Consider the following 17,015-nt stretch of genomic DNA (forward strand, 5'->3'; position numbering starts at 1 on the left):
TTTGATTGATTGATTCCTTACTTGAATATGTCAACTTTTACCTCGTAGCCTAGTCATGTCATCTGAAAAGCATGTTAACACAGGTGTGCTGAGCATTTAAGTACTGAATAAGCACAAGTAAAATTATTTACTTTAACAGGTGCTTAGAATCTGTTCACATCAAACATACAATAAAATAAATAAAACAAAAAAACAAGAAGTTGAAAGTGTTTCATGCACAAATCTCCTGATCAATAACAGCAGCTGCTTTTTTACCTTCTGCAGATGTTTGGAAACTGGACATTTGGGACACTCGTCTTCACTGTCCTAGTCTTCACTGTTACATTCAAGGTAACCACACAGACACATCAGAACATCACAGAAACACCCAGGCAAGTCTGGTTCCAGTCTCACTTCCATCGTCTCTGTGTCGTAGCTGGCCCTAGATACTCATTACTGGACTTGGATCAATCATTTCGTTATCTGGGGCTCACTGATCTTCTTTGTGGTATTCTCCCTGCTGTGGGGTGGAATCATCTGGTATGATTAAAGAAATATTTTTGTATTTAAATGTTTACTTGATGTAAAACTGTGTCAGTCAGAGTGACGTTTTATTAGATGTTTTATTGCATTTGTTTTCATGCAGTCGTTTCCTCTCTTACAGGCCATTCCTCAACTACCAGAGAATGTACTATGTGTTCATGCAGATGTTGTCCAGTGGCCCAGCCTGGCTCAGTATAATCCTTTTGATAACAGCCAGTCTGTTGCCAGATGTGGTGAAGAAGGTCATATGGAGGACACTGTGGCCCACCACTACTGAGCGCATACAGGTGGGCACAAATGCTTGCAGAAATAGAGAGTAGTTGCATAAATAAAAAAAACAAATCTTTTTTAAAGTATTATGGATATTTTGGAATAATTGCAGTAATGCAAGAAGACTGATGACCACACATCCCGTAAATATTTTGCTTCCTGCCAAAGTAGGACGTGTTCGTTAACCATTACTTCATTTGTTCTTCAATAAAGGTCGCTGCTTCTTTTCTACATGAATATTAATAATGAAAAATTCAAGAAAGCTCAGTTTACACAGGTCAAACAGCGCCCCCTGCCTTTTGCAAGGCAGAAATCAATTTTGTGTATTTACCTGCAAGCTACCTGCGTTTACTGTTTATTATTCACTGGGATGTTTCAGTTCCTGACATGTCGAACTGACAATTGTGGGTCAGCAGAGGTATGCAGGGTGTGGCTACATCCCTGCTTTGGTAGTTAAGCCTCTGTGTCTGTGTGCAGCGCTCCTTTAATTTTTAAGAGGAATGCGCACAATAGTGTGTATTTTTTTTAGCGGTTAACACTCAGAGTTCTGTGTTTTATTAATGGAGAATAAGAACAGTGTCCTCTGCTGAACCAGGAGTGCCTCTAAAGGCATTAATTGTTAATGGGTTGCAGTGTGGAAATGTGCATTAGAGTTTCATAAACAGTGTATAAAAGAAGGAAAATTGCAATCGAAACTTTATTTCAGAGCAGTTTTGAAAATGAACATTAAATAATGCTGCACAGTAAGAAGAAAGAAGGAAAGATGGGATAAAAAAAACATCCTGCTTATGTAAAAAAGAGAATAAACTCAAAGCTATGGACTGATTTCAACTCTGAGGCGCTGAAAGAGCAGCGTTAACAGCAGTTATTTATCTGATGCATACTGATTCATCAGGACTGAAAGATTGGACCAGAAAAACACGATTAGGTGTATAAACACTGACATGTGGCTCAGAAATAATGAATGGCAGAAGGCATTCATTAGCAGCAAAATACTGAAATATTCAGTATTCCACTGAAAGTTGACAGAAGAAATTATGTCCATAAAAAAACAAGACGATATAATGATACATAATATATGAAGCACTGGGATCCAGTTACAGCGGAGTTACTGAAAAACACAACACAAATGATTTTGTATGAGTAGGTGCATTGCATGGATAGCACTAGATGAGTGATGTCAGCCTTTCTGGGAAGGCTGCAGTGCAGTCTGCTTCACTTCCTTTTCCTACAGATACTAATTATTTCTCCCTCTACATCCCAAACTCATTTTCCTATAACCTCCCTGATAACTGTGGTTGTGGAGAGCTAATAACCATCACCAAAGACTTTCCAGTATGATCCAGTCTCTCCTGAGAAGCCTAAGAAGAATGTTTACATGCTGCTGTCTATCTCATAAACTGATCATGTGGCATTTTGGAAGATCTGACATGTTTCTTTCCCAGCTGTAACTCTTCCCTGCCTTTGTTCACCCCTCCTGATCTCTTGCTTCCTCCTCCTTCTCCCTCTGTGGTTCTCCTCCCTGGCAGACTAAGCGTCGGTGCCTTGCCTCCGAGCCTTCCACCATCTTTATGCTGTCTCAGACCTCCAGCAGAATCAGTTTCTAACCCAGCCCTTCTGTAGGTGACCCTCAGCCTTTCCTACTGTCTCGTCTTTCTCTTTATTTTCCTTTCAGTCTGTATCCTGTTACTTTGTCATTTCCACTGTTTTGCATGAAGTTACAGTCTTATCTGACTGCATGCCTTTGCATCTACATCTTGATTCAGTGTGGCCTTAATCACCTTTTGTTTTAGAAACCACTCTTACTTTGATGCTTCAATTTTGAGTCCGTATGGTAGATGTGTTTGTCTTCAAATGTGTGTGTGTGTGTGTATATTTGCAGCAAGGGAGAGATAATAAAAGGTATGAGAGGGCCCTGGCCTACATGAGCTCTGATTCCTTGTTGATGGAGTAGCTGTCACAGAAGCCTACAGGGCTTCAGCACGGTAAAATGCACACGTTGCTGCTGTGTGATGGTGGGTTAACTGGTGTGGTTTGACTTTGGGTTGTTGTATTTGACTAACACAAGGGTTGGGGTGTGTGCTTTATTTGTATGAAGGTCCTAAAAGCTCAACCATTTTCTTCAGGTATTTCAACTGACTTTACTTCCAGCTGGGTGATTTCTCACATGGAGCTTTAGCACCATCTAGTGGTATAATGTGTTGCTACAGAGACAGAAAAGTAATATTTGCAGAGGAAATGAACGCATGTTTAGCTTTTTGTTGACATTTGCATGTTTTTGGTGTTTATGATTTATTATTTTTTTGTTGCTCTTAACATGCTTGCTTTTAAACCTGAACAGAATGGATGGAAAATTTAACCTCACAGCTGGCAAATTAAACTAAAGGAAATGAAATACTTTATTCATTTAAAAACAACTGAAGCTTGAGGATGTAGCATTGTGCCCAGGATCAGGTGCCTGCAGTATGCAGATGTATTCATATTTGTTAGTGTTAGGTAATAAATATATAATCTTAAATGCTTATATGCTGATTATATTGGTTTATATAAGAGAGGCCCAGACTTAGTTATAATGAGCATTAATAAGTTGCTCTAACAGCACATAATGCTCATTGCTCTCATTAAGCCTTGGGGGCATTGATGGGGTTGATGGCTATCAGGTGAAGAGTCCTGGTTTACAGGCAGTTTTGTAGTTCAGGACCTCACAGAGGCATTGTTACAGGATGGAGACTTGACTCCACCAAGTCACATGCTATCTGTTCAAACTATGGCCAGCTGCGACGTGTTACCACCTTCTTCTTTTGCATTACTCCACAAGTGCCATGTTTTATTCTTTACTTTCTCTGAACTTTCTCTTCCTCCTTGTCCCCTATTCCTCCCTTTGTACCCTCATACAGAATGCAGATAAACTCTACAAGGGCCAGCTGTCTGAGTTCACCCCCTTGGCTTCCCTCCACGCTCCGTCTAAGGGTAGCAGCCACCGGCGAGGCTCGGAAAACCAAAGGAACCCTCGAAGGTCTGAACCCTTTACCAAGAAAGTCATGTTCACACGCTGGCAAAAAGCGCCAGACTACTGCACCTTCACCCCCCTCCTCCGGTTTGCTGATAGCTCCCGCCATTCAAGGCAGGGGTACAATTACAGCGGGGCCGGGCCTGAGACCTCAGTCTAATTTATTTCTTTTTCTCCGGGGTATTTTTTTTAAATCTTATATTCTAATATCAGAAACAATGTCATCCACATGGAGTTACTCAGATAAATTGGTGGAAAGCAATTTTGGAGCTTACTTACTTGCTTCGACGTTACTGAGTTGGAGTAAAATAATAAACAGTTGAGGAGACTGCAATGCTAAGTGACCTTCATAATTTCTGTCAAGTTAGCAGCCAAGTGTGGCGCAAAGCACTGCTGGACGGCTCTGGAGTGGACCCCGTCGGCAGGGCCTGGTTCGCTGCCACAACGTGCAAAGGGCTCAGTGTAATGATGTCACAGCAAACAAACTGACTCGAGCTTGTGTTTCACATGAAAAATATGTGCACTGGCCCTTTACGCCTGCCTGCCTTTGATGGTAGCTGAAGTGTACTTTACTCTGATTATTAGGGTGTTTTAATGGCTATTGTGATAATCATGCTGATGTTCTATGACCGGAATGATGATAATGAGGACGACTGTAGACGTGCTCGAGCTAGCTTAAGCTTTCTGTGATCAAACATTTTCTTGTCTTCAGTCGCTGCCATCTGTCTTTATTCCCTTCTGTCTGTTTTGCCTCTTTTTAGGACTAACTGGTGTTGCCTGTGTGCAAACATGTTATCCAGAAACACTGCTTAGGACTCTGGGATCAGAAACTGCATCATTGTAAGGAGGGTTGTAGTAGAAGGAAGAATAAATGTTGAAAAATTAGTCTATGGAGCCCGGAAGTAGCCGTATAGGGGAATTAAATTATTTTATATCGGGATGAGATACAATTTTTGCTTAATTTCTGATTCATTTGTGCAAACGATACAGCAAGCTGATTGTCCTAACTTTGATTAGATGGCAAACGGTGGTCAAGTCAGTTAATAATGACAGAAAAGCGTAGCTCATGGTGCTTTCTGTGTCACAATATGTCTGGTTTAAAAACGTGTGGGAGCTTTGAAAGCTCTTAAACTAGCTCACCCTTAGCGACAAAACACAGAAAAGCCTCTTGGCTGTCATAAACATGAAGCAATAATTTAGAGCAAAATGATCTTGAAATAGAAAAAGAAAAACAGAGGTTCATTTATTTAAATAATTTGACATTAAGAAATATATGCTGGTGACAATTTAACAGTTTACTTAAATAACAAAAATACATGGAAAATGTACATGTAATCTGATTACTTAAAGTCAGTATTTTGAGCATGATTATGTTTTTTAAATGTAAGCTGAAATGCAACAAGTGCAAATATTGTAGGCAAATTACAATTTTTCACATTTTTTTTATCCTGTTTCCATGGTAATTTGTTACTTTGATAGTAAAATTGAAACACTTGATTAAATGTGTGTGTGTGTGTGTGTATATATATATATATATATATATATATATATATATATATATATATATATATATATATATATATATATATATAATAGTTACATTTTGTTTTATAAAGTGAACAAAAGCAGTGTTTAAGTCGATACCAAAGCCAACATGTATGCATTGAGATCATCATCATACTGTACAGCACATAGGGTGTAAATAGTAAATACAGAGAATGCAAACGGCACAAATAGACCAAAACATGGGAATGCGTCATATTGCACGTACGTATCTCATTGGCTACTCCTGGGCTCCAATAGCAGAGTCAGTAGGAGTTGGTCTTTGTGAACATGTCATACAGCCAACATTTAAACTTTCAGAGTCACATTTAGGTAGCTTAGAGCTTTGGTGTGTTAGAAGTTTGCGTGCGTATCTGTGTGTGCTGATAGAAGACTGTGTGTGTATCTGTTAATCTCCATCTGTCCTATCATCTTGAACATAGATTGTAAACTTACCTTATCTTTGGATGACTAAATGTCTTGTAGTAGAACACAGAGGAACTGCTTGTGTGTCCGCTACCTGGCTGTTTCTTATTGCCTTAATGTCGTCTTGTAAACTCTGCTGTATTTTTCACTGATATCATTTACCAAAGAAACAGCAGGTAACGCTTTATGATCACCTTTAGATAATAGCTGGTTGCTTGTATTTACTTTGATTGAAGCACTTTAAAATTATATATATTTCTCCTTTTAATATAATTCACTCAAAGTGCCCCAAATGGTTTGATGCCTTAAATAAATATCAAATCATTGATAATGTATTAAATTATGAAACAAACAGCCGGCACAACCAATTCAAAGAAAAAAAAGGAATCGAGATAGAAACACTTTTTTTTTATTGGCCGTGAGACGACCTTTAACTGACCAGTAACACAGCAAAGTGTCCTCTCATATTCTGTGTACAGTAGAAAATGGAAGAATAAGTATATATGGGGTTCTTAAGTGTAAAAAAAAAAATTGCATGTACAAAAAATGTGAAAAAAATCTATTTTAATAATGTGACAGAGAAGCGAGCGTCTTAATATCCTTTCATACTCATTTTCCACCTCATCTCAATAGAATAAGATGCTTTTTAGCTCTGCAGATCAGGTTGATTGTAGCATCTAACAGTTTAGTGCTCCCGCCCTTAAAAGCCTTATAACGGTGTTAGAGAAATCTAATGAGATTCTCCAGCTTAAAAAAAAAAGGGCCTTTACAGTGCGCTCTTTGAATTCTGTCTCACACTTTCCTGTTTCAACTCGTACCCTCTGTCTCTGTCTCTCTCTCTCTCTCTCTCTCCCTCACACCCTCCCTCTCTTGAAGCGATGTTGAAGCTGTTCCTACCTCTGTGACAGTTGTCTCCATCTGCCTCATCATCATCATTTCATCCATCCCCTTCTGCGTCTTCTCTGTCGTTCCTCCGTTCATACATCGACTCATCCATCGTGAGACAGTAGATCTGATGTTTTTAGTTCTATGAACCAAAGCCTTGTTGCTGCTAGAGATTCTTTAGCTGCTTTACATTAGGTGCCTTGTGCTAGTTTTCACAGCCTGTCTTTGCTTTGCTTTGTGGTCAATTTGATACTGTTAATAGGCGCTTCAATGGTACAAGGGCACAGCAGATGATGGATGTAACTGGAGGAATGAAATAACTACTGTAGGTGAAAAGGCGAATGTGAAATCGAGTTTTTATGCAGACTTCTGCTGAACAAGCAGAACTGACACACAGTCAATGAACAAATACCACTTATGTTTAGTATCTGTTTTTTTTATAGCTTGTATTAAATTTTTTTTAAATAAATGCCCATGAGGGCATTTGTCTCTGAAATGTTATTTTTTAATTGTTTTTGATTATGTACAATGTGGAAAATTCTCCCTTTTATGACCACAGACTTGAAGAGCTCCAGCTCTGCTTTTTCAAATCAGCTACAGGTGATCAATGGTAGTTTTTCTTTTCTTTTGTTTTTTTCCATCTCCAAGTTTCGGAGATTTAAAGTTGATGGTAAAGCAAAAGGGTTTCTTGTACTGTTGGAATTGTCTAAAATGAAGGGTTGGTTTGGCCAAATTCCAAAAAAAAAAAAAAGGTATTTTCTGTTGCTGCTTTACGCACCAAAAAAAGAAGAACATTCCAGATTGATCTGCTTAGTAGAGCAGATTTCGATATTTATCGAATGATATTAGCTATTTTCCGATGTATTGGCATCAGTATTTGTAACAGCCAATAAGACAACCTTCAGTTATGCTATGAGGACAGTGCATAGTTTGTCCATCAGAGGGCACTGTGCAACATCCCTTTTGGCAACAAACAAACATAATAAACAGGTAATCTGAGCCTAAATAAGCAAACTGATAACTACACGTGACAAATATTAGGGGAATGTGTTTTTGTACTTGAAATGGAGAAAAAAATCAGCACATATATCAGAAAATTGGATTTTTAAATCACCATATATCAGTTAAAAAAAATCATATATCCGTCGGGCTCTACGACTTAGAACAATTGAAGTAAGTTAGAAAATACTGGATTTTTGTTGTTGTTGTTTTTATTATCTGAATGAAGAAAACAAAGATCCTGTCTCTCCATTTATTGTTTGCCCTGAATTCTGATTGGCCTTTGGACTAGAAAGATGTTTTTCATTGTAAACAATGTACCAAGGCTTCAGTACCTTAACTGCTAAAGAATCACACAAATAACACAACAATTGTTAATGAAATGGGAGGGGGGAAAAACAAAAGTCTACAATATAATGCCATGTGAGAGCTGACAGACACTATGACCACAGGACTAAACTAGCTGGGAGAAGCAATAAGTATAATCAAACTGAAGCTGCTTGTAAATGTCTCTCTGCAACAAATGTGACCTCTTAGCACTAGCTAAGCGACAGAGAGTCACTTATATTCAAATGTCAACCATGACAGTGAAGAATCCATTATCCTGTCTGAGATCTCAGATCAGTACTTACACAGTGGTAACTAAGCATGGTCCTTGGAGGCATCTGGAAGTCTCAATAACTTACAAAAATGAAAAGTTACTGCACTGCTATTTTGGGGGAGGGGTATCTGAGAAACCCCTCTTTTTTTGTTTTACTTTTCAGAGACAGTATTTAATGTGTGTCTTCTTTATATCTCAGAATATTCCAACAAACAAACTGGATTGTGGCAAAAAAAGTGGACACTTGTATGTCTGTATGCATAGCTTTAAACAAAAGGACAAAGAGATTTGTGGTGTTAGTTGTTTCACGGAGGTACCCCTGCACTGAACCGTCATTCCTGAGGACCGACACCTCGCTGTAGAAACTTTGAAAGCCATCAACAGACCTTCTGTACCAGTCCACACTGAATCTTTGAACTGACGGCCTTTCAACTCAAATGTTATCTTTTTTTGGAAAATGTGTTATTGTATAGCGAGCTGCACTTCACATAACCGGCAGTATCTACGAACTGAGATACAGTACTGTATATACATGTATGAACAATATTTAAATGTAGTTATGTTACTGAATGTACAGTTTTTTGGGCTCTTTTTGTATACAGTTTTTAAACGGTCATATCTTGTGGATTTTTGCCAACCTTTCTGTGGCTGTAAATGGCGAACATCTGTACATTTGCTTGGAAATAAAAGCGAAAATGTGTTACAAAATTCTTCTTATGAAAAAAGCTGCACTACACGCTTCAGCCAGGAGGGTGCAGCCGAGTGCTTCTGATGTGCTTTTGATGTGTTGCTAAAGGCTGAAGGAGCTGACAAGTCAACATATGTGAAGCTGATGAAATTAATCAAAAGTTTCTTTAGTAGAGAGATCGTGTGTGTGTCTGTGTGTGTGTGTGCGCGCAACCCACCTGTGTGCACGCCAGTGTTGTCTCAAGCTCAAATACTGGCTGTGTTTAAAAACAACACAGGAAATGGTTAAAAAAGTCATTTTTAAAAATTTATTTTTGTTTTGGATTTAATATGTTCCCCAAAGTTGCTCCAGGGCTCCTGTCTGCACCATCTGAGGACGTCAACAAGATTAGGATGGAGGTTTATGGATCGATTGGTTTCCCTTCATCCTTTTCACTTCTCATCTGCGCTGATCTCCACGTCCTCTCCTCCACAGCTGGCAGCCGATGAGACCTGCAAGTGTGTCTGACAGGGATAGAGAAATATCTAGGGCAAGACTGTCAGAGGTGAAATCTGGGGAAGAAGAAGAAGAAGGGGGGAGGGGGGGGGGGGTTGCACAGAAAAAGAAAAGTAGATATGAAATGCTGCATCGCGTTTATATTGTATAAGGTTGTTTTTTTTTTAAATAATGTTTTTTATCACGAGTTAAAGTGCAGTGACTCATGCAGTCACCTTTCAGATGGAAAAACCAAAAGTCTTCTGAAAAACTTCAACCATGAATACGCAGTGTGAAGACCTTTTTAAACGAATCTTTACGGTGTCTTACTTAGTAGAGACTCCAAAATTATATAGAATGGTGGGCGGTGTAATTTAAGGTGTAACAGAGTCCTTTACAACCTCCTCATCACCTGTTTCCTTCTCGCGCTGCTTGAGGTTGGATTGCTCGGAGCACTTTGGTGTGTGCTTGCGAAGGTTTCGTGACAAAGACGGGAGATGAATTCACACCCCCAAGTAATGAAACGGTGGAGACAAAAATGGGACTGGCAGAGGAAAAATCTGGATGTGGCTCCCAATCGGAGACGGCGTATCTGTCACATATATAAGGGCCACACTTATCTCCCCGAAGCTGCAACTCTGGAAGCAACAGGTGACTGTTTTAAAAATACAAGCTTTCAATAGGCGCTAATCCTGTAAGTCCTCTTTTTGAAATAAGTGTTGAAGTTTGACATGTTTTTTTTTTTTTGTTGGGAAAAGCACTTTAGCCCAGAGTTAAAACTAGACTGCTAACTCAACTGAGCACAAAGAGGTGGAAATAGGCGGAAATGGCAAGCGGTCCAAGGGTAACAAAATCCACCTACTAGTGCCCCTAATGCTCATTATTCAGCAAGTTGTATCTCATTTGCTTAATCCTCACAAAAGCCTCCATGTGGAACCGCTTCCCCCACCCAAACAGGAGACTCTGGGATGTTCATGGTCCCCAGTCAGGAAACACTTCAACCTCCAGTAAAATTTGGATTCGTCTTTGTTTTCCACTTTGGTTTTTGTACGGATTAAGCAAATGAGATATAGCATGTTAATTAGTGAACTTTACAGGTGCTGGTAAGCTTTTGTTTTTTTTTAACCTGTCTTGGTGTCAAGTTAAAGTAACCAACAGACATTTTTTTTCATTGAGATGAAAGTGAATGTGTGTGTGTGTGTTTGTGTCTGTGTGTTTTCTCATCCTATTTATCTGTGGATGGAGGGCTCTTTTTCTCTTTCGGCTGTGATGGCCCTCTTTTACAGTCCCAGTGCCACTACACACTGCCACATTCTCCTCTCCACCCTTAGATGGGTTAAATGTCTCGGGCTCTTCACACGGACAGTTTTAACTCAACTAGTTGCTCCCAACAGATGGCACAGAAAGGCTTCACTTCTACACACACCCAGGATGTCCCAGGACTCAAACACACATGCAATGTTTTTTGGGGGGGAAGCACAACCTGTTCTCTCTATAGAGGCCCTTTTAAATATTAAAGTAGACTTACTGTGATGATTTTAGTCTCTGTATTTAATTAGATTTGTATTATTCAGAGTTGTATTTAGGTTATACGTGACCTTACTGCAGCCTCTCTCTTCTCTCTCTTTTAGACCACCCTACTTTCATCTCATTGGCTGCTCCTCACAAAAAGAAGGTTTGAACAACAGGTGGGAGGGGCTCCTGTGTCTTTCTTTCCCTCACAGTGATCACTTGCACACAAGCCGAACTCGTTGTTTGAAACTTTGGCCATGTTTAATGCGAGGATTCGCCATTATAACAGTAACAGAAAATAATGCAGGAAGTGATTGTGTGTCCATTTGCATGGATTTTATTGGCTGACCTGTTGCCAGCCAGCTTTTAGCTAGGTAAAACTGGCAAGTGCAGTAACGGGGAACAAGCGTGTTTTGCTGCACCCTGCAGTTCATACACTCAAGCTAGCCTTAAATTATTAGTATAGACCTTCCACCTCCACCTCCCCCCCCCCCCCCCCCCCCCCACACACACACACACACACACACCCTGAGTTTGATCTCATGGTTATAATGTCAGCATGTATCTATTCACAGCATTAAATGGAGGGAGGTGATGCAGCCATCCACACGTGAAATCTACGAATTAGCTGTGAAATTGCTGTTATTTGCCACTGATTGTTTATGACTCGGTACACAGGGTTTTTTCTTTTCTTTTCTGGCCTTCTCTTTTATCCGCACAAAGGGTTTTCTTATCATTATTATGGTTTTCAAAAGGAGATGTTTTCAGGATGGATGCACACACTCATAAATGGGAGGAACACCAAGGAAGGTTTTAACATTTTACCTATATGTTGTGCTTCAGATTTAGCTTATTCTTTCTCCATCTTATCGCCATCTCTAATGTTTTCAATCACCTTCTGCCTGTGCATCTTGTCTAAACGAGGTAAATTGTGCAGAAAGCCCCCCCCCCCCTCCATCTGTCCTCTCATCTCATCACGTCTTTGTCACTCTTGTCAATGTCCTGACACGCAATACAATGAAATACAATAGAATACAATCTAAGCTGTAAAGACTTCTAGTTAGCTGAAGGCTGAGGGGGCTGTAAGCTTCATTTAAAGTGCACGCAACCAATTTATGTATGCACACACATGTTTCTCCCAAGGTTACTGCTAAATTCTGTGTCTCACATCTGAACTGCAAATGATTTCATAGCCTATATTTTATGAGAACTGCTATAACAAAGGCATGCAGTTTAAAGCAGTGATTAATGATTGTCTGGAAATAAAACACACACACACACACACACTTGGGTTAATATATATTATGAATTGTACATATCAGGAGTGCCAAACAAAAGGCCCGGGTGCCTGAATTGGCCCAGCAAGGACTCCAATCCGGCCCACTGAATTGTTTCATAAAATGTGAAGGAGGGGTTGATTTGTGGACTTTTAACTGTATGTTCATAAGTTTTATAGCATTTCCTGCTGATAAAGACCTTCCCCATTCCCGTTCATAAACACAAATGTTATTATGTAAAATATAAACAATTAAACGACAGAAACGTTTTTTTCACTATCTGCTATAGAAATATCAGTTTTGTACAGTGGGTGCAAAGTAAGAAAAATAGAGTATTTTATTTGTCTAAAAAGACAAAAACCTAAGGAGATAGTGTGGAGGCATGGTACAGACGACACAGGAGCTGTAACTTTCCATTCCGACTTTATTCATCTCCAAACTACAACTGGGCCATTTATATGGATACACCGTAATAAAATGGGAATGGTTGGTGATATTAAAGTCCTGTTTGTGGCACATTAGTATATGTGAGGGGGCAAACTCCTCAAGATGGGTGGTCATTTAGAAGTCGGCCATCTTGGATACAACTTTTTTCAATAGGAAGAGGGCCATGTGACACATCAAACTTATTGGTAATGTCACAAGAAAAACAATGGTGTGCTTGGTTTCAACGTAACTTTATTCTTTCATGAGTTATTTACAAGTTTCTGACCACTTATAAAATGTGTTCAATGTGCTGCCCATTGTGTTGGATTGTCAATGCAACCCTCTTCTCCCACTCTTCACACACTGATAGCAACACCGCAGGAGAAATGCCAGCACAGGCATCCAGTATTTGTAGTTTCAGGTGCTGCACATCTCGTATCTTCACACCATAGACAATTGCCTTCAGATGACCCCAAAGATAAAAGACTAAGGGGGGCAGATCGGGAGACCTTGGGGCCATTCAACTGGCCCACGATGACCAATCCACTTTCCAGGAAACTGTTCATCTAGGAATGCTCGGACCTGGCACCCATAATGTGGTGGTGCACCATATTGCTGGAAAAACTCAGGGAACGTGCCAGCTTTAGTGCATAAAGAGGCAATCACATCATCATGTAGCAATTTCAAATATCCAGTGGCCTTGAGGTCTCCATTGATGAAGAATGGACCCACTATCGTTGTAGCCCATATACCACACCAAACCATCACGTTTGTTGTTCCAACAGTCTTGGAGGGATCCATCCAATGTGGGTTAGTGTCAGACCAATAGCGGTGGTTTTGTTTGTTAACTTCACCATTCACATAAAAGTTTGCCTCATCACTGAACAAAATCTTCTGCGTGAACTGAGGAGAACCGTCCACTAGTCCAAAGCACGGGGCTTAAGCAAACGGCCAGAATGGCTGAACCGGGGAGGTGAGAACTGGCTGTGGGCCCACTAGCTCAGGCCGAACCTGCCATAGGTTCCATGATGATGATCACCATCCAACAGTCCGGCTGTAGATGGGCGGCCGCAGTGAGGGGCCTGGGCCCGCACCAATGGATCATCCTGCAGATGTTTAAGCCGGTCAACTGAAACTACCTTCTGCCAACCCCCGAAGTCCAAAACGAAGTGCTTGTGGCTTGGCTTAATAACTCTATATGGGCCATCATCAGAAATGGGCAGTAACGCGTTACTGTAATCCGATTACTTTTTTCAAGTAACGAGTAAAGTAAGGGATTACTATTGCAAAAAAGGTAATTTGATTACTGTTACTTTCCCGTAAGTACGCTGCGTTACTGCGTTACTAAAACCGTGATTTGTTTGCAAGAGTGTCTCATGACAATGATATAAGCGAGTGCGACGTTCGTGGCAACAGCTGTGTGCAGATCAACAATGGATAATATATCGAGTGTGGGAGAGCATATGACAGTGCAGCGTTTAAAGAGTGGAAGTACTGACCTTACTTTGAGTTTGATTCCGTAAAAAGTGACAAAAATATTAGCATCTGCTGTTCAATGAGTGGGAAGAAAACTTCTTTTTTTCAGCAAAAAGAACCCCTAAACTTCAGAGCAAGCACCGACAGTACGCTGCCACGGGAATGTGAAATTCACAGAGAAACTCTCAGATCCTTCCACTGACCGCTACGACACACCTGCACCAGGGTAAACCTCTGCCTGCCCCACTCCTGCTATACAGGTGAAAATAGAGCAACAGGACTGCTAAGTCTTTGATTTAATTTATTTTCTGCTGTGTTTTACGTGCATCTATTTGAAAGACTGAGTGTAAACACAAAAAACTATTTTATTTTATATGCTGGAATATGCAGAAAATAGGTTTAAATGTTAAACAAATTTCTTCCAGTCAGAGAATGTTGCATATAATTTAATGTTTGCTTGATGCATAAAGTTACAAGATTAAAACTAATAAAACAAGTTTTAAAAAGAGACTTTTTCATTTGATTACATTTTATATGATGGATTATGTAGAAAATGTAGACTTGGGCTGAAAGAGCTATCGCTTTATCACCTATTCAGGTTGTAAATCATTTTTTAAAAATAGTAACTAAGTAACTAATTACGTTTGAAAATAAGTAATCAGTAAAGAAACGGGATTACTTTTTTGGGGAAGTAATCAGTAATTAGTTACTGATTACTTTTTTCAAGTAACTTGACCAACACTGGCCGTCATAAAGCGGACGCAAAGGGGGTTGATGAGCATCGTGCCTGACAAAAACAAACTGAGAGGAGTCCAATGATTTTGGAACAAAAACGTCAGGCAGGCAGTAGTGCACGGGGCCCGGAACAGAAAAGGGCGCTGCGCAATCCCAATAAAACCCAGGGAAGATGGTCAACCCAGTTGCCACCCATCAAGGAAGCCCGGAGCGCGGCCTTGAATGACCAGTGAAATCGCTTGCACATGCCGTTAGCCGGTGGGTGGTACGCCGTGGTGTGGTGGACCTCGACCCTCAGGCCATCAGCCATGGCAGACCAAAGCTCCGAAACTAACTGAGGGCCCCTGTCCGAGGTAATGTCAGCGGGGGGACCAAAACATGAAACCCACGTCGACACGAAAGCCCTGGCCACCGCCCCTCGCCGTCGTGGAGGCCAGGGGGTTCGCCTCCGGCCACCTGGTTGTGCAATCCACCACAGTCAAAAGGTGTGTTAAACCCTGAGACTGCGGAAGAGGGCCAACCAGTATGACATGCACATGGTCGAGACGCCGACCAGGGACGCGGAGGGGTTTGAGGGGCAGAACTTTGTGGAACACACGCTGCAGCCCAGTCCTTCACCAATTTCCGCAGCCCTGGCCAAATGAACCTGGCGCTGACCAGCTTGACTGAAGCACGTACGCCCGGATGAGAGAGGGCATGGACGGAGTCAAAAACGCGACGGCGCCACGAAAGGGGAACAACCGGTCACGGGCGAGGACAACATGCTCTCCATCAGTTCGCCCCCACCCAGGCCCGAGAGGGAGAAAATCTGCTCGGCTCGCTCCGCATCGGAGAGGGTGTATCGCAACAGCAGCTCCTTCAGAGCGACATATTTCCCGTGTGTGGGAGGGTCCTGGAGGATGGTCATTGCACAGCGGGTGGCTAGCGGGTCGACTGAATCGCCACGGCGAGTGTAGCCGCTGCGGGAGGCAGAGGGCTCGCTGGTGCATCCACGGTGAGGCCAGCGTCATTCATGGCCTTCGACATGTCCAAATCTAGGGGCACCAATGTGGAGGTATGGTACAGACGACACAGGAGCTGTAACTTTCCATTCCGACTTTATTCATCTCGAAACTACAACTGGGCACATTGCGCCAAAAAACAGCAGAACCCCTCCTCCCGACCTGGGTGTGAGAGGAGCCCTCTGGTGGGCCACCACAATAGCATGATATTGCTATTAAAATCTCTTTGTACTAACATGATATAACACTAGTTACCTTAATAACAATAAAAAAAAACAGTCTTGCTTATTTTTCTTCTCTTTTATTTATAGTTTATTACCAATTTCCCACCAAAAGAGTGAAACAGTGCCTCTCTGGGTTGTAAAGGCTGCATATGGTAACCCAATCTTAGTGGTCAAAGTGGGTACTGCAGCCTTGACTGACGGGACGGAGGGTCAAAGTTGACATGCTTGACTTAAAAAAAAAAAAAGTAAAACAGTTGCACTATGAAAAATTATCAAAAGTAAACACCGGCATCATAGCGTGAATTGACAGGCCACTGGAAAAGAAACTCGGAGGTGAAATATTCAGCGTAAAGTGAAAAGAAAGTAACAGAAAGTCAACAACATCATTTAAATGAAGCTGCCGCTAACATTAAATCAGCCATGGCGCCTTTGAAAGCAAGCGGCACTAGCAAGGAGAGGATAGGAGGAGGTCTGTCAACAAACAAACTGCACATGAATACTGCATTCATGACCTGAAGGAGAGTGTTCTTGAACATCAAATGTGAGTCAAATACAGGCTCTGTTCGCCTTTTTCCTGTATCTGCGTGTCTCTTCGCTGCTGCTCCTCCTACCATAGCGGGCTTTCTTTGGTGATTCAGTTCCTTGCTGGGTACTTTTTTTTTTTTTTATACCAGCTGCAGGTCTTTTATGCTGATTGCTGTTTGTCTGAGGCTGTAGTCTTCTTGCTGTTGTCAACACAGAGAGAAGGAGCCTGCCGAGGCTTTGAAAGTATGTGATTTCTCCCAGTTTTGTTGTTTGCTGGTTATTTTGTCACCTGTTGTGTTGACTGCGAGATTGGTCGGTGCAGAAGGAGAAGGCCTCAATTTCTTGTTTTGTTATGCTATGTAATGTAACTAACGTGTTGTAAGGCTTGCAGGTCCTGGAGCTCAGTTTTTTTTAAAATCCCA

General features: G+C 41.1%; 1 protein-coding gene across 7 annotated transcripts in view; it reads left to right on the top strand.

The window, feature by feature from the left end:
• Positions 1 to 8,963, top strand: part of atp11a (ATPase phospholipid transporting 11A) — a 52,674-nt gene extending 43,711 nt beyond the window's left edge. For 2 of the 7 annotated variants that reach the window (XM_014412196.4, XM_014412198.4), the window contains 5 exons: positions 265 to 330; positions 416 to 519; positions 644 to 809; positions 2,322 to 2,411; positions 3,690 to 3,767. In XM_014412196.4, the coding sequence (XP_014267682.1) occupies positions 265 to 330; positions 416 to 519; positions 644 to 809; positions 2,322 to 2,399 (414 nt within the window). In that variant the 3' untranslated portion in view covers positions 2,400 to 2,411; positions 3,690 to 3,767. Of the gene's footprint in view, positions 1 to 264; positions 331 to 415; positions 520 to 643; positions 810 to 2,321; positions 2,412 to 2,674; positions 2,778 to 3,689 lie in introns of all 7 variants that reach the window. The other 5 variants (XM_014412193.4, XM_014412194.4, XM_014412195.4 and 2 more) reach the window with 4 other exon arrangements.
• Positions 8,964 to 17,015: the final 8,052 nt, after the last annotated feature.

The sequence above is a fragment of the Maylandia zebra genome, linkage group LG23 (genome assembly GCF_041146795.1).
Source record: "Maylandia zebra isolate NMK-2024a linkage group LG23, Mzebra_GT3a, whole genome shotgun sequence".
NCBI classification, from domain to species: Eukaryota; Metazoa; Chordata; class Actinopteri; order Cichliformes; family Cichlidae; genus Maylandia; species Maylandia zebra.